The sequence below is a fragment of the Excalfactoria chinensis genome, chromosome 2 (genome assembly GCF_039878825.1).
Source record: "Excalfactoria chinensis isolate bCotChi1 chromosome 2, bCotChi1.hap2, whole genome shotgun sequence".
Lineage (NCBI taxonomy): Eukaryota > Metazoa > Chordata > Aves > Galliformes > Phasianidae > Excalfactoria > Excalfactoria chinensis.
In genome coordinates this window covers 20,369,007-20,393,900 of record NC_092826.1, presented here as the reverse complement: position 1 = coordinate 20,393,900, position 24,894 = coordinate 20,369,007, and the positions used below count along the sequence as shown (strand labels likewise).

The window sequence follows — 24,894 nt, the reverse complement described above, 5'->3', positions numbered from 1 at the left end:
AGTATACGTTGCAGCTTGTTCTGAAGTGCCACTTTTTTTGTTGGCATTACAGGAGAGCACTGAATCTTGGAATACTTCGAGACCCTGGATCTGAGGTTGAAGACAGACAATATCAAATAGACCTTCAGTCTATAAACATCGGTACTGCTCACTGGAATCAGCTGAAACCAGAGAAAGAAAATGGAAAAGGAGGGGTATTGCCAGAGAGTGAAAGGAATTCTCAAAATCCTGCACTTGAATGGAACATGGCCAGTAGGTGGGAACCTTTGTTGGTTTTTTTTAAACTTATTCTCTACTACAGTTACGTAGCACAGACATTGCAGATACCATTTACACTATCTCTGAATCAGCTAGTTCTGTATTGTCTTTTTGCACTGCTAGCACATTTGCATGGAGTTTTGGATTATGCATTTAAAGTTTATATTGCCATTATTGTTATGCTGTAATTGCTGTCTAGTTATTGTGTCTTTTTTTTTTCTATTATAAGCTCATTCCTTAGTGGCTTACTGTTATGTCCATAAAAATAACTCCAGGGCTGAGACTTGGCATTCAGCTTCTCGGTCTACAAGCAACAGGAGGTTTTGTTTTTGTTTTTTAAGTTCTTTTGTTTGTATTTTTTACAAAACTTGAGTAAAACCAGCTTAGACACTTTTAAGTTAGAGGAGGATGAAGTAGAACATTTCCTATTGGTTCTGAACTGGCTTTTTTTTTTCACTTCTGTAACTAAAACCAGACAAATTTTTAGAAGCAGATACTTCAAGTGAATTTTGTTGTATTTAGTGTAATACACAAGCAAAGTGCTGCCCTCTAGTTAAACAGAACCGAAAGATAAAGCCTAATTGGTGTTCTATGTTTTCAAATTTAAAATTATTAAAGGGTAGTTTATGTTTTCTAGCTTGGATGTTCCTGAATTTTTGACTCTAGCTTTAATATGCTTTTCATACTCTATAAGTTCATATGCATTTAAACTGAATTTTTATAGGTTATGTAGTAGTCAGAGAGTTGTCTTTTCAGACAGACAGGAATAAGGTTTGATAGCTAAAGGGAAGTTTCCGGAGGTCATTTTGAGTTCTGCCAGAAGAAGCCTGTTGGCCTACACTGTTTTTTCCCTTGATTTAGAAGCCCTTTGTCTTGAAAAAACAACCCAGTCTTTATGAAATGTATGCACCACTTTGTGGCTCCCAAGATACAGTGAGTTAGGCGGTATGTTCCTGAAAGAAATGTAGGAAAGCAGGAGGGATCATTAGGAAGGAAAAAAATTGAGTTATTGCTGGTTTAATTTTCGAGAAGAGGGGAGATGACAGCAATCTGAGAGATTTTCCTGAAAGTGAGGCAAGCTGTAGCAAAAGAAGCTCCATGAGGATGGCATGCAGCCTAAGGTTTCTAAGTGATGACTTGACGAAAGACTGAAAGAGCATATAAGGCCCCTCTGGAGGAGTATGTGCAGGAAGAGGATGTGACCAATAATAAATTCCAGCTTATCACTAAAACACAGAGGGCAGTACAAGTAAGTCTAACCAAAGCAATGGTAGAAACTGCAAGGAAGTGACTGAATGTAGATAACAATTTAAACACGGTGCTATTATTGGTTCTTCATTTATATATTCACCTGGTTCTTTCCTGACATCTGATGACCTGTTTCTATATTTGTTACTAAAGCAATTGCATAGAGAACTCCACTTTTAAATTTTTGAAAATATATGCATGACCCCTAAGTGTTTGGTAAGTGCCCATGAAGTTCTTTCTCACTAAACAGCGTAGGGCTGCTGGCACTTTCAAAAGATGGCATTAATCTCCAGAGGTCTTCTGGCCAATCTGTAAACCAGCTTGGTACTGGCTTTTCTTTCCCTTTCCATTGGTGACTGGAATCACGTTGCCAGAAGTCTTGGGTTATGGTTATAGAATTTTGATAGGGAATTTAGTGGGATTGCTAAAAAGTTATAAGAATATGGGAAGCAGCTGTTCCCAATAGTCAGAGTTCACCTTTCTGTATAACTGCTTGGATATTCCTTTTCTCAGCAGTCTTCTTAAATAAAATTTTATTACAATATACTTGACAAGTAAGTAGGCTTTTGAAATTGCTTTTAAATGAATTTTCTACTTTTCTTAATTTAGATCAGTTGTAATTAAATACATTAGCTCTTTCTTTCTGGCACACAGTATTGTATTTTAATTCCAGCTTGAATTTATTTCAAGAAAAAGCTGGTATGAGTGTTGTCTTGTCCTTTTGGCTTAAATTTTTACACATTTACTACAGTCCTTTTTCAGAATGTTCACATTTTTGCTTTTTAATTGGCAGCCAGCTTTGCTGCATCTGGGTCTATTTTATGATCTGTGGAGATGTTGTGCTGAGAACTGGAAGAACCCACATTGAACTTTGCCATCCTTTGAGTTGTTTCCAGCATGAACCAAGAGGGTGGCTGCATGGTGTTTTACATGGTGCTTGGTGTTGTCAGGGTGACAGTTATCTCAAGATTCGCTGTAATTATTATGGGAGTTTTATTCTTTGACCTACTTGCAGTACTGTTTTCTTCTTTAATTCTTTATTTTCATTAACATGTTTAACCTGGAACATAATGATTTTTACTGAGATTTTTTATTGTTAGTTTCATCATATAGTTTGAATGTACTTCTCTTTGTTTTTACTGATCATTTAGATCCACTATTATGATTCATTAGCTTAACAGGGTTTAAAATTATTTTTTGAGATGTATTTCTCTCTTAGTTGGCTCATTTGTTAATGCTTAAATGATATGCAGTGCAGAATCCAATCTATATCCAAGCATTTGACATAGAATTGAATCTACTTCACAAATAACTCCAGCAAAGGCAATAGCCTTTTCTTTGCATTCCCATTTCTAGAGGTACTACTATATATTTGTTTTAAAAATAAACATCTTTAAAAATCTAAATTATATTCTTTTGTAATTCAGTTTTCTGAATTGAAATCTGGTCTTGTTTTTAAAGACTTAAAAGAAAACCAAATTATTCAAAATATAAAATTGATGTGTATAATGCAAACAAATATTTGAAAGCTTTTGAGATAATTTATCATGTAAATGCTTTGGCAGTGTTTACACAGAAAGTAAATCCTTGGATTTTCCCACCACTTCTCCCAGAGTTAAACATCTCTAATAATATGTCATGGTTTTGAATTATTATTATAATTATATTTAACTCTTACAATGTAATTTGGAAAGAAATTAATGTTGCTCTGAGACTAGGTGTTGGATGTTCCATGGAGATTAGTGTTAAAGTGTTCAAGAGGGGCTATTCTGGAGTACACAGGTGCTGCCTCTGATGCTTCTGAAAGACACTGCAGGAGAAAAGGGGGAGCCTGGAGCACTGAAGGGAGGAGCTGGGGGTGCCCTTGCTCAGAAAAACCTGTCCAAATACCATGCAGTATGGAGGATCAGCAACCATAACTCTTCCCATTATGACATGTTTATCCTTCACCGTAGATGTTATAAAAAGCTCCCTAATGGTGCAATATATAAAAAGAACACTAGAAACAGTCAGACAGTTCTAATAAGGTTATGTACAAATGAAACCTGTCCACGTTTATTCCCTTTACCAAACAGCATGTGGGGAGCTGGGAATACTTAACCAAAAGAAGTTTTCTTGATTGAAAACTGCTTTTTCAGCTTGCAGATCTCCTCCTCCCTCTCCCTCCTCTCAATGGAAAAAACAACAGCCCTGAAGGAAATAAAGAAATATATCCTCTCCTGAGGCCTCGCCCCCATCCCTGTGCAATCCTTCCACAGCTCCCAGCAGCAACTTCTGCTTCCTGCAGCCTGAATAAACTCAGTTAGAAAAAAAAAAAAAAAAGGAGAAAGAAAAAAAAAAATTAATTGAGCTTAAAAGCATTACTTCTTTGTGTGGTAATGAATTGAGTGTGGCAATATACTGCATTACAGTTCTGTCCTTGGCATCTGACCATCTGGAACAGCTCTCTGCAGCTCTCATTGAGTATGTCAGGGAGCCAATGATCTGTTGTATGAAACTGAACAAAATACCACTCCTGCTTTGCAAGGATCCTCAGAAATGTTTCCTGCAGATTTTTCCTTGAATAGTTCTCATTTTCATGCTTTTTTGGAAAGTTGAAGTGCAGCTTGCCAAATTCTAATAAGGAAGACCAAGAAGAAGTGATCATCAGTAGATCTATGTGTGGAGGAATAGGGACACTTCCCTGTGAATAAAATAATTCTTTTGGATTAAAATAAGCTTGCATTCAGGCTTGCGTCTCAGTTGCTGTTTTTACTGTACCTGAAATAATGTTTGTATTCACAGAATCACAGAATCACAGAAATTTTCAGGTTGGAAAAGACCTAGAAGATCATCTAGTCCAACCATTACCAATACTTCCCAGCTAAACCATATTCCTCAATGCAACATCCAAATGTTTCTTGAACACTCCCATGGTTGGTGACTCTACCACCTCCCTGGGCAGTGCATTCCAATGCCTGACTACCCTTTCTGAGAAGAAATACTTCCTAATGTCCAGCCTGAACCTCCCCTGTCGCAGCGTGAAACCATTCCCTCTAGTTCTATCACTGTCTACACGAGAGAAGAGCCCAACCCCCAGCTCACCACAACCTCCCTTCAGGAAGTTATAGAGAGCTATAAGGTCTATTCATGCTGTACAAAGCGTCACTCAGTGACAGAATACATTATTTCCTTTATTAATCCACAGCATAGAAATGTTGCACATCAGACTTAATGAGATGAAAATTAGTTTTACTGAGATATAATTGTATAACAATAGTTATTCTGAATGGCCAGATGGTGTTTGTTTGTTCATTGTCTAATTTTGGTCAATTCCTCAAAGTGTTGTAACACTGTTTCTCTGCCTTGTGATGAGTCTTTGCAACACATCCCAGAGCTGTAAGGATGTGAATTGTTGTACCTATTGTGAGATGGAGTTCAGAGGCAGGATGGTGTTCATTTTGATATGTTTTATTAGTTGGTAGATATACCAGTGCATTTGTGGATCAGAAGTCAACTGACTTATAGAGAATATAGAGAAAACCATTTTTAAGTCCTAAGTTAGCATGTTAATTATGACATCTTCAGTTTGCATTCCTCATGCTTCTAAGGAAGACTGTCTGATTATGTGGGGTATTCCATGCTACTACTTTAATTTTATTTTTCAAGTTATGGAATTCTGTGTGAGAATTCATCTTTCTGTAGACAGTAAACTTGCGTGGCATAAAAGAGCTCTTCGATATAATTCATGTGTCTGATGTAGACACCTCTGTTCATTGCAGGGAAGTTGGACTAGATGATCTTTAGAAGTCCCTCCCAGCTTAAATGATTCTGCTGGTTACTTCCTCAGTGATGTGCTTTAAACTATAGTTTAAGTATCATTTAAATAAGAAGATAGTTAAGAATAAGGCACATATTTCTAAGCTTCATACCTAGGCCGTGTTTATTTCTTACTGGCTTATACTTGCTGCTTGCTAGGATTATTTCTTTTCCACATAAAAAGATCAAGTTATATTCCTTGTTCTGCATTTCCACGGCACCACTGTACCTCTGATTATTGCCATGTCATCTCTTTGGCAATCCTTACTCTTCATGTAAATTCAAAGTGCTTCTGGGTGGCTGTAATCGAATGCTGATGACTTGATTTGATGTAGTCTAATGTTGATTCTTTAATAATGAAATTCTGTTCTTCACATTTCTTTTTCTCATCTTCACAACATTTTCTGTCATATTAATCATTAGATACATCTTTGCTTTCGAGGTACTTCCAGACTTCTGTATCTATTAAATTCAATACCCTTTCAATTTCCCTTCGTTTGCTTCAGTTCATCTACACTCACTGCTCATTCAACCTCCTCACGCCAGTTACCGGGGCACAAAATTACTGCAATGTCTTCTTTACAACCCTTAAAAAAATAAATAAATAAATAAAAATCTGCTGTATTGGCATGTAATAGAAACAATCATACAACAGTGATTAGATTGCCACTGTACTCGTGCTTTTACCTTTTTCCTTTCCAATCTGAACTGGAAGCCTTTGAGGACATTTTTGTCCAGTGTTTTCACCTGTGGTTGGTATTCAGTGTCCACATAATTATTCTGATATAGCCTAAATTTAGAACTAAGCATAAGGCACTTCCAGATCATTTCATAACTGTTTTGCTGCCTTGTTGTTCTGCATTAACATATGGACTTTGAAATGTGCAGGACTTCTAAGTGTAGATCAACTGCCTTAACATCTCTAAAAGTACCAGCTTTTTCCTTTTTTTCCCCTTCTCTCCAAGACAAATATATAACAGATGCACAAATGAACCATGGAATGAATGTGCTGCAGACACAGAGCCATCATTACAGTCTTCACAATCAAGTTTTTTCATAAGCTCATGTGGCGTACACCTGTGTTAAGTTAACGGTGCACTTAGGTGCAGTGTGGAAGACTTAATAATTCAAAGTGGAATTTGTTTCTTTGTTCCTTTTGTGCACTTTCTCATATTCTTTTCCCCTCGTTATTTAGTGTGCTCAGTTTGCCTTCTGTTTGTACTTACAATTATTTTGCTAATGCTTGCCTGAGCTTCAAGTTCACCAACTAGAAATGTGGAAACTAGTAAGTAGAGCAGGACAGGAATACCACGTAAGGGTGATTTAAAATAATGGTATAAAAATCAGCAGTCGATCTGTATTAGCAAAATTGTTATTTAAGATGCAGTGTATTGCAGGTACCTGCTCAGGTAACATTTGAAAATTAAGAAATAGGTATATTTATAAGCTGAAAAGTAATTTGAACAATGATTTAGAGGAGCCAGTTGTAGGTTTGGGCATTAAAAAAATAACGTGCTGTTACAGCTGTTTCATTTATCAGAATCGTACTTTGTAGCAGTGGTTTGTCCCATCACATGGAAGTTTTTCATAGAATAGTTCTACTACTTAGCTCTTTCATTTTCCCCAGAAACAAAGGCATTTCTTTCTCATCTTTCTGTGAAGGGGAAATAGGAACTGGGAAGAAAGCCATCTGGTTTAAATTTAGAAGGAAGGTGATGGCAGGGAGAGAAGCATTTGTTGACCTGGCAAAATCTAAGACCAGTTTCTCAGTTGAAGATGTATACTAACCAACAGCTGCTCTGCTTTCTAATTTGGGGATCTAATTAAGAACAGTTTGGCTTCAGAAACCGGCACTGCAGGCCAGCAGAGCAACAGGTGACCCAAAACATTCAAAGTTTTACTGGAGGATGGTAATTTTTTTGGTTACAAATCAGGTTACTTTTAAGCATACTGCCATAATGTCATGGTTTTACAGTTTTGTAATTTTGCTATCAGTATTCCACATCATAAGACTGTGCCATAAGTAGTATGCACTCTACCTGACAGGGACTGGGAAAGTCATTTTAAGCAAAGGATGTTTGTAGTATCTGCCACTTCTATATACTGTTGTCCTAAGTTAATTTCAAAGCCTACTACATGTCTTAAGGATAATTAAATAAATTGTTAGGGACATTTGAGTTATCAAAATAACAAAGACAGTGAACTGTCATCTGTGGATGTGTTTGTTGCTGAAAATATATCTAAGCCTGGCTTTCAGTCATGTTGTCATATCTATTTTACTTTATTTCTGCCTAACTCTCAGCTTACAAACCATCAGCATTTGAGATTGCATGCATTTCAACAGAATCCAGAACTTACAGCTGATACTGAACAGTAGCTTTTTGATCATTTCTAGTGTTCTCCTTGGGGTATCTGGTATTTCTATAAGTTATGATAGGTAGAAAAAATTACTAAAAGTCTGCGTTCATGGAAGGACTGCCAGTTTGAAGTGTGTCCTCTTTTAAGGGCTGATCACCATCTTGATCTCATTACATCTTTTTTTTTTTTTTTTTTTTTTTTTTTTTTTTTGTATTTCTTGATCAGAGGCTCTCACTTGGCACTTTATGGCAATAGATTTTGACCTGACCCAGAAGATTCTGGCATGTGTTGTCATAAGCTATTAGTGGTCTGAACATAATGGGCACGTGCTTCTAGGCTTAGTTATTTGGCTAAAGGGAAAGAATATATGAACTCAAATATGATTCAGGTTGTGTTTTTCATGAAATGAAGGGCATCCACAGGAATGTTTGAAAAATACTGTTAATAAAGCTTATATCTTTGTTCAGTTGATTTTGTAAAATTCAGTTAAGCAATAGAAAAATCAGTGTCAAATGCATCAGTTGTCTAACTGGAGATGGATTGAAGAGTATGAGTGTTTAGATGTACTTATTTCATGAAATGGAAGCCTGCATTTATGCTTGGATTTAAGATGATTTACGATGACAATATTTAATGCTCACTGAGTAGATACCAAAAAAAAAAAACAACCAAACTACTGGTAAAGCAGTTTCGTGCTACATACTGGATGTAATTATAAAAACAAGAAGTTTTGCTACACAAAATTTGTAATGTGATTTAATCCTATCTTATTTCCCCCTTCTTTTTAGCATAAGACGACATCAGGAAAGGAGAGCCATTTTAACTCCAATTTTAACAGATTTCACAGTTCGAGTAACTGCTGCTCCTGCAATTATTTTTACAAAAATTGATGCTCCAGAGAATTTACACCCCGAGGTTGGTATAAAATTTGGATAATCTTAATATTTTACTGTTATGCTGTTTCAGTTATCAGGTGAGGTAAGTTTTCAAACACAGACATCACAAACTGCAAGGAAAAAAAGAATCTTAATTGTTAACAGTAACGTCTTCTCTCTGCTGGATAAAGAATTTGAGTAAGGCATTTGATATTAAAGACAGCCTGTCCCGATAAGCCTGTTTGCAATTCAGAAAATGGTCATCCTTAAAGGACTTGTGATGGAAAGGTGTTGAGAAGAGTTGCATTACAAAACATTGTATTCATAAGATTCTCATATTTAAAAAAACAAAAAAACAAAAACTGGAAATACAATCTATACATTGTCTGTAAAACGCAATTTGATCTGTGTTCTTTTTAGCCAGCCTTTGAAGCCCACGAATTTCCACAAATCATCTACTCCCCAGTCATTAATGTGAGGACTTCAAGTTATTCCAGATTTAACAGTCTCTTTTACCAGTCTATGGGTCAACGTGTTCATGAGTAGTCTGTGAAGCATGTTGCACAAATAAGGAGTTGGCTCTCTTTTTGGTATAGAGTTCAAAAATGTAAAAAGTTTTATGTAAGGGAGGTGCCAGTAAGTTTTTGTCAGCTCACAAGGAATCTTTCTCATGATAGCTACCTCCTGGAAAGAACAGATCTAGTGCAGAAATATAAAGGGTATTAGGTGTGTGTTACAACAATGTAGTAGATGTATACAGTTGGAAAACAGATAATGCCTATGGAAAGAAAAAATTGGTAACTTAATGTTTTATGTGAAGGGTCATCACAAATGCAGATGAAAAAAGTAAAACAAAAATAAAGAATAAATAAATATCTGAGCTTTACTCATCCTTTTATTCATGAATTCCAATGTGTTTGCTATTTAAATTCTTGTTATCTGTTCACTGGATGACATTCTCTGATGGAGAGGTCTAGTTTAGATTGCCTAGAGCTTGTACACTGTACACGTACTTCTCGTGGGAAGAGATAGTACTTAAACAACCCTTCTGGACTGATCCTCTATTTCTTCTCTTTGTTGCTTGTTAGCAGTAGGGAAGAGGTTTTCTTGTGCTAGATAGCATCAATAGAATAGTGACCATACAGCTAACTTTGCCAAGGTTTGTCTGGTTTACAATCACAGAGAAACCAGGTTGGTTAGCACTGAGTTCCAGTTCCTGATTTACATGATTTCATTGTAAAACAAGTAGAGTTTATGTTCCAACAAAAATAAAATGTTTCTGTGTGTATTCCTTGCCAAAGAAATAAAATCCAAAATCTGATAGTCCACTGTTTGATACTACCAAGAAATGGAAACAAGACCTCACACGAGATGCTTTCCTTGCAAAATATGTCTTTATAGTTACATACACTGTGGAAAGCAAAGCAAAGAATATTACACATCCTAGTTTAGAATGCTGAAATACCATACTCTACTAAATATCAGTGCTATATATCAGTGCTGAAACACAGTGGATAATAATTCAATTACAAAGAAACTGAAAATCATTTGCTCAGTAGCTGTTATCTAATATTTTCCCTTCATTTCTCCATAGGAAATTTTGGTATGTGGTCATTCTCTGGAGGTCAATGTGACAACAAATCTGGATTTCTTCCTCAATGTGGCTCAAGTACAACTTCTCCAGCAGCTGGTAGAAGCCAATATGATTGGACTGGAACCTTCCAGTACAATTAATGAGGTAGGTTTTTCCCTAGTTGCAGGTGATTTCTTTTTACAGTATTGCAGCAGATGTTTACAGTGACAAAAATCATACAGATAACTGAAATAGATGTTTTATTGTTGTTTTTTTGGTCAGTCTTAAAATGCATTGTAATGTTCTAACAGTAGAAAGAGTGTTACTCTAGTAAGAATATCATTCAGTAAATTAGACTGAGGTTATTTTGCAAAAGCTCTTGTACAAGGATGATAACCACTACTTATCTTAAATTTTTTTCTCTGTAGTTCGCAGAATTCAATCCTTCTCTGAATCTTCTTGTACTTATTCAGTGAGATGATGGTAGACAAGGGGTACTTTATCTTCAGAATAATTAATATCTCCTTTTTATTTATTTATTTTTTCCTGGAATCTTGTAGTGTTCAGCATCTCCCGAATTTGCAAGGCAAGACACAGCTCTTCCTTTCCAAAAATCTAGCAAATGAGACAGCTGAAGAAACTTTTCCTTTTTCCTGCCCACACAGATTCTGCATGAATGTGTGCCTGGATGGAAGTGGGAAATAATTTAGAGCAGCCAAACTGCTTATATTCCTCTCTCCTCATCCTGTCAAATCCCAGAAGTTGTTTGTAGCCTTCTAATCTATGTATCACATCAAACTCCTTCTTCTTTATCCCTTCCAAATCATGGAGGAAATAAAGGATATTTTTTTCACAATTGTTGAAATATGAAAGATAGAGTAATGAAATGCTATCTTTATCTTCCCTCGATACTTTGCAGACACACGGCCTCTTTTGGATATGAACATTATGAATAAGTATGTATGGGAATATCTTTAATTGTGAAGCAGTATTTTCCCATTGTCAGCAGAATGGATCGAATCAGATTAGCCCTACATTTGTATAGGTGCCAAGAACTTTAATTTTGAGTTGGCACTGTACAGAAGTCCTGCACAACTGATGTGGACCATATACATTTATAAGCAGTTTACTAAGCTATTTCTGTAAGCTTTTTGTTGACTACGTCCCAAGATATTTATTTGTTCTTCATTATTATCTCCCTTGCATTTTTTAGGTCCTTGTAATGAGTAATGGAATATTTCTCTTTCAAGGCGCTGTTTGCCTTCTCATTAATAAGTTTAAAACTTTATCTTGACTCACTGTACTGATAATTTAAATACAGCGTTGTGTTGTGCTTGTTTATTCCTCCATCCATATCTCTCTTTACTATTCTACAGCCAAATGTGCCTATATGAAAGGCACTCCACTTTATCTTCATATTGTTTCTATAGTCAGCAGAGTGAAACATAGTACACTGTATGTGGTTCTTTTCATTTCAGTGAATCAAGTAAGGAGTCCACACAGAACTATTCATACTTCACACCTGCTTATTATTTCTTCGCAAAAATCAAAACATAGCTTAGGATCTCTGGACACCATTCTTTTGCTTGAAGCAAGACTATTAAAGTCAGGCTTTCCAGTGCACCTTCAAGTGATTCTTTCTGTATCTCCTGGGTCAGAGGTTGCATTACCTCTTTGGGTAACTTTTCTGTGATTAACTCTCACTCTGGCAAATCTTTATATCTGTTCTGCTTGATAAAGGTATTAGTTATTGCTTCTCAGTGTTTTATTTCAGAATCCAAAAACAATGTGATTTCATTAATGGCTTGTCTATACACGGTTTCGTTGGAGGCATTAGTTGTGCTTTGATGGATCGACATTGATACAAGACTTTTTGCATTTTAGTCACTATTCAAAGCAGAACTAATGACTGAAATTCTTAGTGATTTATGAACTTCAGTGAATTAGGGGATTCAGCAAACTTTAATGAAATCTTGTACATTTCCAAAATGAAGCTAGAAGTGGTAACTGTAAACAACATTTGAAGTAGCTAACTGTATTTTAAAGCTGGAAGAATAAAGAGAAAATACACTGGATACATACTGGCTTTGATTACTATTGAAAGAATGTTTCTCATCTGTATTGGAGGAGAAAAATAGGGAAAAAAGGTGTGTGTGAGGAAGAGGAAAGCAGCACTAAAGCTGTGAAAAAACCAGTACATTACTAGATCAAATCCTGAGGATTGTTGAGCAAGTATAAACATCATTAATCTCAGTTATCAAATTTGATTTAACTTGAAGTTCTTATTAAATAGAAGGATTAAGTAATTGTCTCTTGCCTCAAAAATACTATACAATGTGTTGCTCTCTTTTATGTTTTGGTTACGTATATACAGGTAGTTATCAAATTGGAACTCTGAGTTTAATCTTTAAAGGTGTGATTTCCAAATGGTCTACATTTGGTGGTTTCTAGAGCAACGCTGTAAGGAATAGTGTAGACAAAAAATAATAAAGAAGTGATGATTTATGTGTAAATCTTTTTCTTAAGTGCTTTAATATTCTGTGAAGAATTTCATGCCAGGTCTCCAGTGTGGTGTTTTTACTTACAGTAAGCCCTAATTTTATACTCTCTTATAAATTCATCTTTGATGTACAGTATACCTATTATACTGACTTCTTCACAGAGTGTAGTCTGTTGTTGCAAAGAATATCGCTTTGATCTGCTTGGCAGTTTTAAAGGATGGACACATATGTGGTGTATGATAAATTACTTGAGGGGTAAAGAATGTTGCTGCCTTTTCATAATTATTAACTATTTTAGAATTAATATATGCCAAAATCTTACAAGAAGAAGATATAATACTTGCACATGGAGAGCAGAAACAGAAGTGCTAGGAAAAGAAATATGAGAGTGAAGTGTGTTTAATGTGCTGTATTTCTTCAGTGATGCACCTAAGGTCAGAGGTGAAATTTTAATAAAAGGACTATTCTCTTGAAGAAAAAAAGCTTTCTTTAAAGTTTTCTTAAACAGCCTTAAAAGCTTAATATTCTACTAAAAGTCTCTCAGTATAAATGATGATTGCTTTTAATACTGATTAGTGATAGAACAGGTGAGTTCCCAAGGAGTTTATTGCTTAGTCTGGCAAATCCATTTCCTAATGTTCATCACTTAAGTGGAGATTTTTGGCAATAGAGCATCTATTTGTCATACAAGCATTTAGAAATGGAAAATAGAAGAACTCCTCTTTGAAAAAGAAATGAAATACAAAACAACACTCTTCGTGGTCTGCTTCTTTTAGTATAGCCATGCATGGATAACTTATCTTACTGCAACTCAGTATATCTTCTACTCCTGAATGTCTGAATGTAAATATGGTCATTGAGATCATTAATCTGTTTTTGGGGTGGGGTTGTTTTGTTTTTGGGTGGTTTATTTTTTGTGTGTTTTTTGTCTTGGTTTGTTTTGTGGGTTTTTTTGGTCTAAATTACTTCTCTGTAAGCCTCAAAGTAAGGCTAGGCTTGTTGAAAAATATTATTTCTATGCAAACATTAATTTTGATTAAACTCAACCTAACAAGCTTTCCTGTTTAATTACTATCTACTTTGGAGGTAATGATGAATACAAAATGCAGTTATTTTCTGTCTTCTCTGAAGTGCTTAAAAGATATTTTGAAATCCTTACTTTGTCTTCATAATGTTTTTATGAGGATTATGGCTTCAGGTGAGAAAACAACTGCAATAGAGAATACAGTATGCTTGCTTATTAAATGGAATGCAAGTTAAACATCTGAAATCTTCTGCAGAAGATGCCATCTAAAGTTTTCATCTGCTCTTTGTCTTCTGGCAGTGTATTTCCCCCTAATCCCTCCATCCCTATTTGCCAGATAGTCTTGTTTGTTTATGTTCTGCTTGCTTGCTTCAGTAGGCTTTAAGTTTGTACCTATTCCACAGAATCTGAATGTCACACAGGTAGCTGATATAGTGATACAGTAATAAAAACAAGTATAACATATTTTTTGAAACAATCATAACCGTATGTCATGTTTTCCACCCATCATTCCTTTCATATTCACAAGTTTTTAATTGCAGTGATAAACGTAGCACTCAACAATCAACTGTTGCAAGTATGGAAATATTTGCACACAGTAGAAGTAGAGACTGAAAAACTGTCTCTGTTTTGGATCCCTCTAAGATCTTTCTGACGTTCCGTTGTTTATTTCTGCCAACTGAGCAGTGAAAAAAGTTTCCAGAATTCTTCAGCTTACTTGCTGTCACTCTATGTAATGTGTATTGTTAGTAGTTAGAATACAGTAGATCCTGCACAAATGTGATGGTGAAAAAACAAGAAAAAAGTTTTCCTGTTCAACTTTAGGAGAAAGCAAAGTTAGCTGTTGAGGTGGTGAAGGTAGATGCTACTGTGCTGGTCAATTGGTCACACACAATGTGAAAGGGGATTTAAATGTCTGGCTGGGATTTTTAATCATAACAGGTACGCATTCCAAGCATAATTTGCATTAATTGCCAGTATCCAGTGGACACATATTGTCATTCATCTGAGAGCAGTGTTGAGCAAGAAGAATGGAAAGCTGGTGCAAGAAGGTCTTTGTTTTCTTATAGAAATTCAAGGCATGGCCTGTTGATGTTTTCTGCTTTTATAGTATCTGCTTCTAGGTATTTGACTTCTGAGTGCTGTGTCTAGGCTTTCCAAGCACAGACCTCAGCAGCGTTCATCAGCCTGCCAGATGATGTTTTGCTTCTAGACCTGGCTGTTGGCCAGTCACTTCGAGTGAACCCCGCCAGCAGATGTGACATGTTCCATAAGGCTTAGCCCACACTCGGGTAAATTGCAAAGACAACCCACCAGCTTCCTGAATAAATGATATTAATATGGGGGAGAAAAAAAGCAAAAGTTATTTCAACTTTCATTTTTTGTTCTTTTGCAGTACAAATTTTTGGTGTCTAACTAATTTAAAGATTATACATTTTGTAACAGTCAGGATGTTACCTGTAATCATCACAATAATCGGGAAGGCTGGGGGAAGTACAGCTCTTATCTGCTCAGAACCCAAACAATACTACCAAACACCTCAGCAAGTGATAGGGAACACACTGACTGCAGCAAATTAACTGTTGACTGAGTTGTCCAAGATGGGAAAGACAGACAGATATAATCTATAGCAGCCAATTTCTCTATAGCCTGGCTGAATCAATCTCTATTGATTCATCATATTACATACAATGCAGGAGTATCTGCAGAAGATATGTCATTCTCTGTCTTTGCAGATTAAGCTTAGGAAAACATTTCTTAAATTGTGATATGCTGCAAAATACTGGTTTGGAAGAGTATTCCCCTGTGCTTTTTTACTTACACTTATTTTTCCTACGCGTGTCTGCTGCCACAGAACAGTAGTCTAAAAAGTCCCTTAGTCTGACCAGTGGGGCCATTTGTATGTCCTCTTCTAGCAGATCAGTTCAGTTTATGGCACTCTCACCATTATTACTTATTGCTTCATGATAAGGTAAAGAAAGTGACTGTTGGCAGATATGTGCAAAAGTGCAATTACAATTGCATCTCATATAAAATTTGATGGAAGGATAGCTAATGGAGTTCATAGCAATCTTTTTTTGCCAATGGTACTTTAATAAAGTGAGTTCTCTTGAGCAAAGAGCAATTAAATGAAAATTTACATGAGCTTATCGATGTATTACTACTGTGGAAAAAGAAAAAAACATCAAATAGTATCCCTTTTTTAATTGAAAACAAACATAAGTTTGTTTTCCATTTGTATTTTGTTTAAAAATAATAAAAATCAGAAAACTGGTAAAACAAGTTCCAGATAATACTACTTAAGAAGTCAGACAGCCGAAGTGTGAAGTGGCAGATGCACATGTTACACAGATGTTATGTCAGCTGGTTAGTATCCTTATGGAAAGCTTGTGTAATTGGAAGTATTTTTAGTATGCTGAAACTTTGAGAAGCTGGCATCCTCATTTACAAGTTTCTTTTGAAGAATCTGTTTATCTTTTCCCCTTTGATTCCCGAAATTTAAGGTAATCAGTGGTAGAGAGCCAGAACAGTCTCAGTTTCTGTATATTGTATGGGTCGCACAAACTTAGGTATGTCTTGATATTCAGAAGTGTGTTTGCACATAAAAAAAAAAGGTAATGTAGTATGAAGGTAGCTTCCTAAAGGGTTTATGGACTTTTTTCATTATACGTTTGTAAATTGTTGCAATGACCTGAAGCAGAGCAAACTTGGTGAATGGTTAACAGGAATGTCCCAGAAACAACGGGTATTGAAATGTGAATCCATAAAAAAAACTTCTCAGATAAAATTATCTTTCACAGTGCACATTTTTTGCCAGATCTTGTGTTTCTAAAACTAAAAACTATATGAGAATTGTGATCGTTTATGATCGTTAAATCACGAATATAGTTGAAAAAAATAATAGGTTGAGTGAGGTGATTTTCGGCATCTCAGAAAAGGCTGGACAGCACAGAGGCTCAAAAACATCATATGCAGAAGTGTGAGAGAGCACGTGCTTGGACTTTCTCACACTATGGATATTGAACGTGTCATGGTGATGACTTGCTTAAGCATCTGATGAGGAGACGAAAGTTTGAGTGGTAGGTCACACAAAGAATGACCGGGGGCTTTGCATTCTTTGATCCTTACTAATCTTCTCCTTCGAGTCATCTAATGCTGGCTTACATTAGAGTTTGGTTCTGAGGCAACATTACCTTCAGACACCAACGGGTACAGTTTCTTCCTTGTATAGAACTTCACCTGCTTGTTACTGTGGAAGACTTTATTTTTGACACTAATTATAAGCACATGGATGATCTAATTCCCTTGATTTGCAAGTGAAATGTTGTTTTATTTCTTAAAGGGAAAGCAGAGGAATAAGAACAGAAAGGACAGTGGAAGCCAGTGGAAATGTAACTGAAATGATTGTCAGTGGATAGTGAGCAATCTTAACTTCTGGAATACTGTGTTTTCTTTGCAAGAAGAATCCTCACTTTTCTCTGACTTTCCTGCTTGCTTAGAAATATACATGAATACTAGTTTCATCTGCCAGAAAGGGCAATTCAGACAGTCTTTTTCATTCATTTTAACACACTTTTAGAGGTAAATAAAGCTAAGATAACCTCTCTGTATGCCAGTCTTCCCAAATAGTATATGATATTTCATGTTCTCAGCCAAATTTCAAAGCAGACTGGAAACCTTGATGTTAGTTTTTCTTGTTCATGAAAATTAGGAAATAGATGGAGAGAAACTAAACCAAGTATTACCAGTGAGGGAAATATGTTGTTTAGTAGTTGGCAGGAGACACTGTTTATCCACTTGTGATCTGGTTGATCAATTTGATATAAAATATGCTGCTTAATCTCACATGGTTTTTGATAAGGCCAGAATTTCACTTCGCTACTTTCCTGTTTCTTAAGGAATATTTTATCATTATTGTAAATGTCTTCAAGTAGGCCTAATCATTCAGAGTGTAGCGCTGTTAATAGCTGCCTTCCTGCTTCTTCAGTTTTTGTGGCCAGAGGAAGTTGCCTTTCGTTCTCAGGTAATGCTGCAACATCAGAAACTGCGTAACAGAATGTGACATTCTGTAACTCATGCCAGAGATTTTGGCAGAAAAACAAATATATTTTCTCAAAAACTTGTTTACCCACTCTAGTAGAAGTTCAAAAGAGTTTCATATTAGTTAAAGAGTAATAATATTTGTATGAATAAAATTTCTTCTTTAGCAGTAGTGAGTTTAAACATGAAGGATATGTAATGGCTGTGAAGTTACTCAGTAGGTCCAAATTATTGCACTGTTTTGAATAAAATGATACAGGTTCCTCTTGGTGAATTTGCATGAGTCTGAACTGCAGTAATCTTGTGCCATTAGCAACCAGTTTTACGCTGAGCTGGATTATCTGTGGTCATATTACTCTAAGAATTTTGATGATGTTTTAAAATGAAAAAGCATTTCCTCACCTCTTTTAAAATCAGATGGAAGTTTATGCATTGGAGTCTTGATTTACAATTTCTGTTGAACAAAGTTATCTTCTTTGGAGAGTGGCTGTTCAGATGGAGACAAACTTTTGCACATATTTGTTTATATATGGATGTTTTGTTTGTGACATCTTTCTTTTAATGCAGCATTTGAAATTCTGGATTAGCTAAATGTTTTGAAATATAAATGACAGAAGGTCCTCTTCTGATCTTTTTTTGTCAGTGGGCTGTTCTGTTCATAAAGCTTTAAAAGTAAACTTGCAACTTGACAGTGTCAGAGGGAGTGCTAAAAATGTAACTTGCCGAGAATGCCAATAAAAACCCTTAGCTGGAATAGCTGAATAATACTTGCATCATTTTCCTGGTAGCACTACCAGTACTTGGAATCCCACACAGCCACTTGTCGGATGTTTTCCTGAAAATAAAGTGGTCTTTGGTTTGTTCTAGGATACTATCAAAATAATGTCCTTGCCAGTATCTTGAGTCATCACCATACCCAGTTTCCATTGATAGGAAGTTTTGTCTCATCATTTGATTTTATTGCCAAAAACAGCAGAAAAATCCTTTTGAAGGGCTGTGCAGTACTTTTTTGATACTTCCTATAAGTAGATGCTTTTATTCCAGTAGAAACCCATTCATGTATTGGGAACATGGCTGTAAATTTACTTGGTTACTAAGACTCTTCAATGCTTCTATTCTGCAAATTAAAATAAAGAGGTGAAGAACTAAAGTAAACAATCCTAAAGTAGTAAGGCTTAAGAGAAAGGGTCCATTTTGCAAAGCACATCAGGATGATTCAGAAGAATGTATGCGTGTCTGTGGATATGGATATGCATACATACACAGTGAATATCTGGACATGTCTCATGAACAAATGCTTTGAGATGTGTGTTAGCCTGGAATTTGCAAGCATGCGTAATTTAGGCTTATGCTTCCAATCTAAGCAGATTGTTTTTAACATATTTGAAATTACTGTAGAGTTTCATTTGTGGCCCTGCAGTGCTGCAGAAATTGCATTTACAGTCACACTACTGAAATTTTGAGATGACTATATTCAAAGTAGGTATTTTGGATGGAAGAATATAGTTTGACCCTTTCCCTAATTGTCAACTTTTGTTTGTGAGACACTTAGAACAACAGAGATCTGGGACACACTGCTCTTCCACTGTACACTCATTTGCTCACTCCCCACTTCCCAGTGGAATGGAGGAGAGAATTGGAAAAAAAAAAAGTAGAACCTGTGGGTTGAGATAAAACTATTTACTAAGGCAGAGAAAAGGAAAAGGATAATAGTTATGACTACATATATATGAATGTATAACAGGTGATGCACAAGCAATTGCTCACCATCTCTCAACCCATGCCCAATTAGCCCACAAACAGAAGTGAGCGAGATGAACTCCCATCCACTCCAAAATTGATGTTGTGTGGCATGGAGTATCCCTTTGGCCAGTCAGCTGTCCTCGTTCTGTTCCCTCCCAGCTCCTTGCACCCTTCACTGAGAACGGCCTTGGCTCTGTGCAACATTGCATAGCAACAGCTATAAACATTGGTATGTTATCAGCATTGTTTTCCTCCTAGAACCAAAACATAGCATTATACTAGACACTGAAGATAAATCCATCCCAGCTGAAACTAAGAAATATTCACCCCTTATTCCATACCATTTACAGGTCCCACAATTTCTACCTATCCTAATAAATTACCATCGCCTATCTTGTTGTTTTGGTTTTTGTTTGTGTATGTGCACATATATTATTTCCATTGTCAATGAGATGTCCATTTAGTTCATAACTTTAAGATTCATCTGTCATAGCAGTCCTTTGTTGTAGAAGGGATAATTCAATTGTCATGAAAATTTTGGTGTGTGCTGCTGTTTCTTCCTTTGTACCGAGCTCAGTGGGAAAAGACAGTAGTGTTGGTTAACTGCCTTATAGGATTCAAAGGAAGAATTATGGGAAAATGAGCAACTCTGAAACTAGCAAAGATTTTTGTTATTTTGTTTGATTTTTTAAATGTTGCTATGCTTTAATCTGTAACTATGAAGACAGTATCTAACAATTTATTTTTGTGCTATGCTGTCTTGCAGGGTTCATTTATCTCAACAGCAATAGTTCCCAATAGTGTTGAACATTCGAATGTGGTAGTAGATATTTGTTGAACGAGGCCAAGAATGTAATATTGTTCCTTCCCAGATACAGACACACAGTTCAGACTGGAGTGCAATTAAGGGTTTACCTGTGTGTGTGTTTGATGTATTCTGCCATCTACCAGAAAAGCCAATAGTGTGAAATTGCAGTGAACTACATTTTAAGATTGAGAGCAGTTAATCTTCAATATCTGGACCAGGCTTTCTCCTTGCTGCCTGCAGTTACAAGGCCCACAAAGGAAGTCCCGTAGGCCCTGTAGCTTTGATTAATATGATAAAATCCATTAATAAATGTCAGGACATTAGTCTGAGTGAATTGCCCTTTCTGGCAGTTGAAACTAGTGTTCATGTATTTCTAAGCAAGCAGATCCTGAACGCAATTGCAAGTATTTCAGGAGTTGTTGCTGTTTGTGCTGCAGTCTGATAGAGAATTTTCCATCAGGTAAAGTAAAACTGAAAACTAATTTTTAAATAAAGGATATACATTTTTTGTGATATGCATTTGTATACATAATATAAATAAAAGCACATAGTAAAGATTATCTCTATAAGCGCTTAAAATTTGTTAGTGTTTATGTAGTAATTCAAGCAGAACATTGGTCGCTTATATGCTGTTGGCTTTTTTGTTCCATTCATTAATTTTGTAGTTTTCTTTAGCTCTTATTTTACTGCAGATGAAATATGTGAATATTTTGTGATGGCCTACACCAAACTAACTGTATTCTGAAGCTCTTGATTTCCTGCTCTTTTGTTCTTATGGTACGTCGTGTGCTTTACTTTCCCATGATATCCTTTTGTAGGGTGCTATACAGAAATTGAAAGACGATTTAGTAAAACACTGAACAAGGTTGAAGTGTATCTGGCTTGATATATGTGAGATGTAACAACCTTTAAAAAATAAAAAAATAAAAAAAAATTAAGGCAGAAGAGATAATTTTCCAGACATCTGGAAGCGTTAAAACCTTAGGCACTCAACATCCCAGCATATATTTCAGTGAGCAATTGTGTGTCAGCAGTTGGATATTTCTCACTGGAGGTTGCTGCACTGTGGATTTTTCTGGCATGTAGTGTGACTCAGTCTGACATTACTGGAAATAGTGTAGAAGGAAGTTGGTTGACTTGGGCAGTGTTTGTGTGTAACATCTCCTTATCTGCTGTGGTTTTAATTATTTTAATTGTCTTTAAGATGTTGAAAGGATTTAAGGCTCTGTAGTATATTTGAAGGAAAATGAACATTTCATTTGGTACGTGGTTCACATACCTCTACACTTGTTTGATTAAGGGGCTGCAGGTAGATTCTACATTCTTGTAGTCAGGTAAAAATTTACGGTGTTAGAATAATGACTAATTTTCTTCTTGATACATTCATTCATCCTTTCCTAGAAAACAATGCCTAAATTAGCATTCCAAGGCTTTGTTGAATCCGGCTTTGAATCACTACCGTGGTATTTGGCATCTGGTTCTGCATCTTTTCAGTTATTTTACAGAATATTGAATGTTGGTCAATGGCAGAATATTCCAACTTACTCCAGTGGGAGTCAACAGTTTTGTTAAACTTCTCATCTCCAGATGTCATAGCACTCAATCATCTGATATTTCTATATTTAGTATTCTTAATTCATCTAAAAATTGTTGAGTTCTCACTTTAAAAATTCTCATCACTTAAGAGAGTTTCTGATACATGATTGATCACCAGGTCAAGATAATGTAGTGTGTTGGACCCAGATTTTTTTGCACCTAATCCCAGTGGTGTAGGAAGTGCCACCCAGTAGCACTGTGGTTTCCCAGGGCTGGTCAGTGGCAATACCCCTCAGTAATCCCACTGCAGGCTGCGCGATGACAGACCTATTTATGTTGCTGTACTGGGCTCTGAAATATGACCATTGGTCTTCCTCTAGAGTTTGAGAGCAATCTTGCTGTTGTGAAACTACAGCCTTAAGTATTTAAATTTGCAAGTATTTGCGTGATTGTTGTTGCTTGTTTTGTTGTTATTTTTTTCAGCATACTTGGGCACATCAGTGCATGTGAGTTAACTCAGCCTCATGACACATTCAGTTAGCTTGGTAAGATGAAGTTATTTCTGTAAGATCTGACCAGTGCTGCACAATTCAGTGGAGTAGTCCTTCTGCATGGAAATAGGATTTAAATCTGAGACTAGTACAGCAGTCTAATACTGAAATTTTAATGCTGAAATGTTAGAGAATATCATGCAAAATCAAGACGAAATATTTCTTAGTAGGTCCAAGTGAATTATACAAGTAAGTCTCTCATGGGAAAAGATTGTTTCTTGGCACTAACCTAAAAAAAAATGTGCTAAAATGAGCAAATCCTCATCATGTTTAAAGTAAAAATGTATGTTTATTTTAATGCAAATGCTTTTTTTTAATGTTAAAAAAAAAATTAAACTTAAAATATCTGAAATTAAATTTTAAAAAGTAACACAAAAAGCTGATATGTTTCAAAAATATATATATATTACGGAACATTTGCTGTTGGACAAAGAATTCTGCCAGATATCAACCTGTTTTTCTTCCAACTTGTAAATACATCCTTAAAAAAGATAAGAAAAGAACACAGAACCTTACTGGCCTTTAGTAGTATAGCATAATAAACGTACTGTTTATATTAAAGTTAAAAAACAATAGTTCTGCTGGAGTTAGGATTTAGCATTTGCATATAACCGTGTTACAATTGGAACATTTAGCATGGCTTTGATTTATGCATATTTGGATCAACATTTAGTAGAATGTGGCCTCTTAACCCAGATTTGAGGAGCTTCAGGAACATTACAGGAAAAAGCTGAGTTTGTACTGCTCCTCTCCATCCCAACTTCCACATAACTCCTGCAGTACTGAGAAAAGTAAAACTGAATCCTGTTGGTCTATGAGTTTATATGCACCATGGGCATGTCACTTTACAGCATATTCTGATTGAAAAGAAAATCTGTTAGTGAAAAAAAATACATTCAATATTTATATAAAATAAAATGTTTCAATAATTTCTGATATTTTTGCTTCCTCGGATTTACTTGATTTAATAGTTCCTTTTTCGTAGTAAGCTTTGGATATAGAACTCTTTCTGCATTGTTGCATCCATACAGATACCTACATGCCTATAGTAAGCTGCAGGACTGAAGATTTACTTTAAAACTTAGGGGTAATTGTATTAGACTGAAGGAAGTAATTTAGTACTCTAAAATATTTGTGTGTGTGTTTCATTATATTTTCCATGTGGGAATAATGTGTCAGTGCAAAAAATAATTACCAGAATTTTAGTAATTCATATAACTTATATACAAATCAAAATAAAACTGTTTTGTAGAACAATGTAGTAAACAGGTTTACAAAAAATGTATCTTTAGAAAACAGTGGTGCATCAAAGACAGTTAGAGAATCTTTGATGAAATAGATTGAGAACCTAGAATAAATCCAGAAAGAAAATGCATAATGTTTTCTTCTTGATTCCAGTTTAAGCAAAACAGGGGGGAAAAAAAATGAAAGATGTTCCTTTACTGTAGCTCAGTTTCTGCGGTAAGCAGTTTTTATTTCCATGAAAATACAACTACTTTAGCAAGAGAAATAGAACTAGGTCACATGTCACAGTGATGTACCAGATGTGATTGGCACTTTGATTCTGTGGTTTCACACTTGTGACTCTTTCCGTAATTTATGTGATGTGAAGAATGATCTCATGATTGGCTGAAGGTTTTTGATCAGAGTTAAGGAATGGCTATGCTGGAGGCTGGAAATTTTACTTCAATAGAGCCATTATATAACCATAATTAATCTGAGAAGCTGGAAAAATTATGCAGATGTAGATGTTTTTGATCTTGAGCAGTTGCACTTCCAAAGATTATATTGCTTACAGTGGATCTATTAATTAGAGAATTAGTCTGTAAAGTACCAGTAAAAGAAAATAAAACTGATAGAAAGGTTTATAGTAAACCTTTGCACATGTTTACATTTATTATTGTTGAAAACTCTTGAGACTAAGAAAGTGAAGATGTAATGAAAAACGTTGTCAGCTGTACAACACCATTCTCTGATTTGGAAAACATGTTAATAGCCTAAAGTCTATTTGTGTGTTTACCTTGATAGTTTTATTGCCTCTCTTTATGAAGTGAAAACTTTGAAGGTAGGTCTCTACCATCTGAAAGTTTTTATCAGAAATAGAAAATAGAAAATAAATAAGAGTTACCTGGCTACGGTTGTGCTGACCTCAGATGGGAGTGCTTGCCAATTCTGAAAAGCAAATCTATTTATTTACCCTTGATTTTATGATGTACTTCTCAGTGTGTACTCAGTGTGCAGGACGTGCTATTTCCATGGCCTTTCACTAGATAGATATATATGTCATATGCCCTATTGAACTCAAGGGGTTAAGCTAGAAAAGTTACCTATCTCAACACATGAAAAGGAAGAATTAGCAGTTGTTCCCTAGCTACTCGTGTAGCTTTCAACACCTTTCCTATGGTGTCTAGTATTGATAGGATATATAACTGTGAAAAGACGAGAAAATGCACTGAAGTGATCTAAGTAAACTATCATCTTGACATGTTTTTTCTAGCCATTGAAAACCTTTCCATATTGCAACTCATTCTGACAGTGAAACTGTAGAATTCCTCTGATTTAAGTACCATCTGGTTATGC

The 24,894-nt window shown here is 35.6% G+C and overlaps 1 protein-coding gene across 1 annotated transcript in view; it reads left to right on the top strand.

Annotated features, from left to right (window-relative positions):
• The window catches only part of VPS13B (vacuolar protein sorting 13 homolog B), a 404,032-nt gene that overhangs the window by 261,274 nt on the left and 117,864 nt on the right, over positions 1-24,894 (top strand). Inside the window, exons 30-32 of the mRNA XM_072328758.1 lie at positions 53-256; positions 8,451-8,577; positions 10,132-10,275. Of these exons, the coding sequence (XP_072184859.1) occupies positions 53-256; positions 8,451-8,577; positions 10,132-10,275 (475 nt within the window). The remainder of the gene's footprint in view (positions 1-52; positions 257-8,450; positions 8,578-10,131; positions 10,276-24,894) is intronic.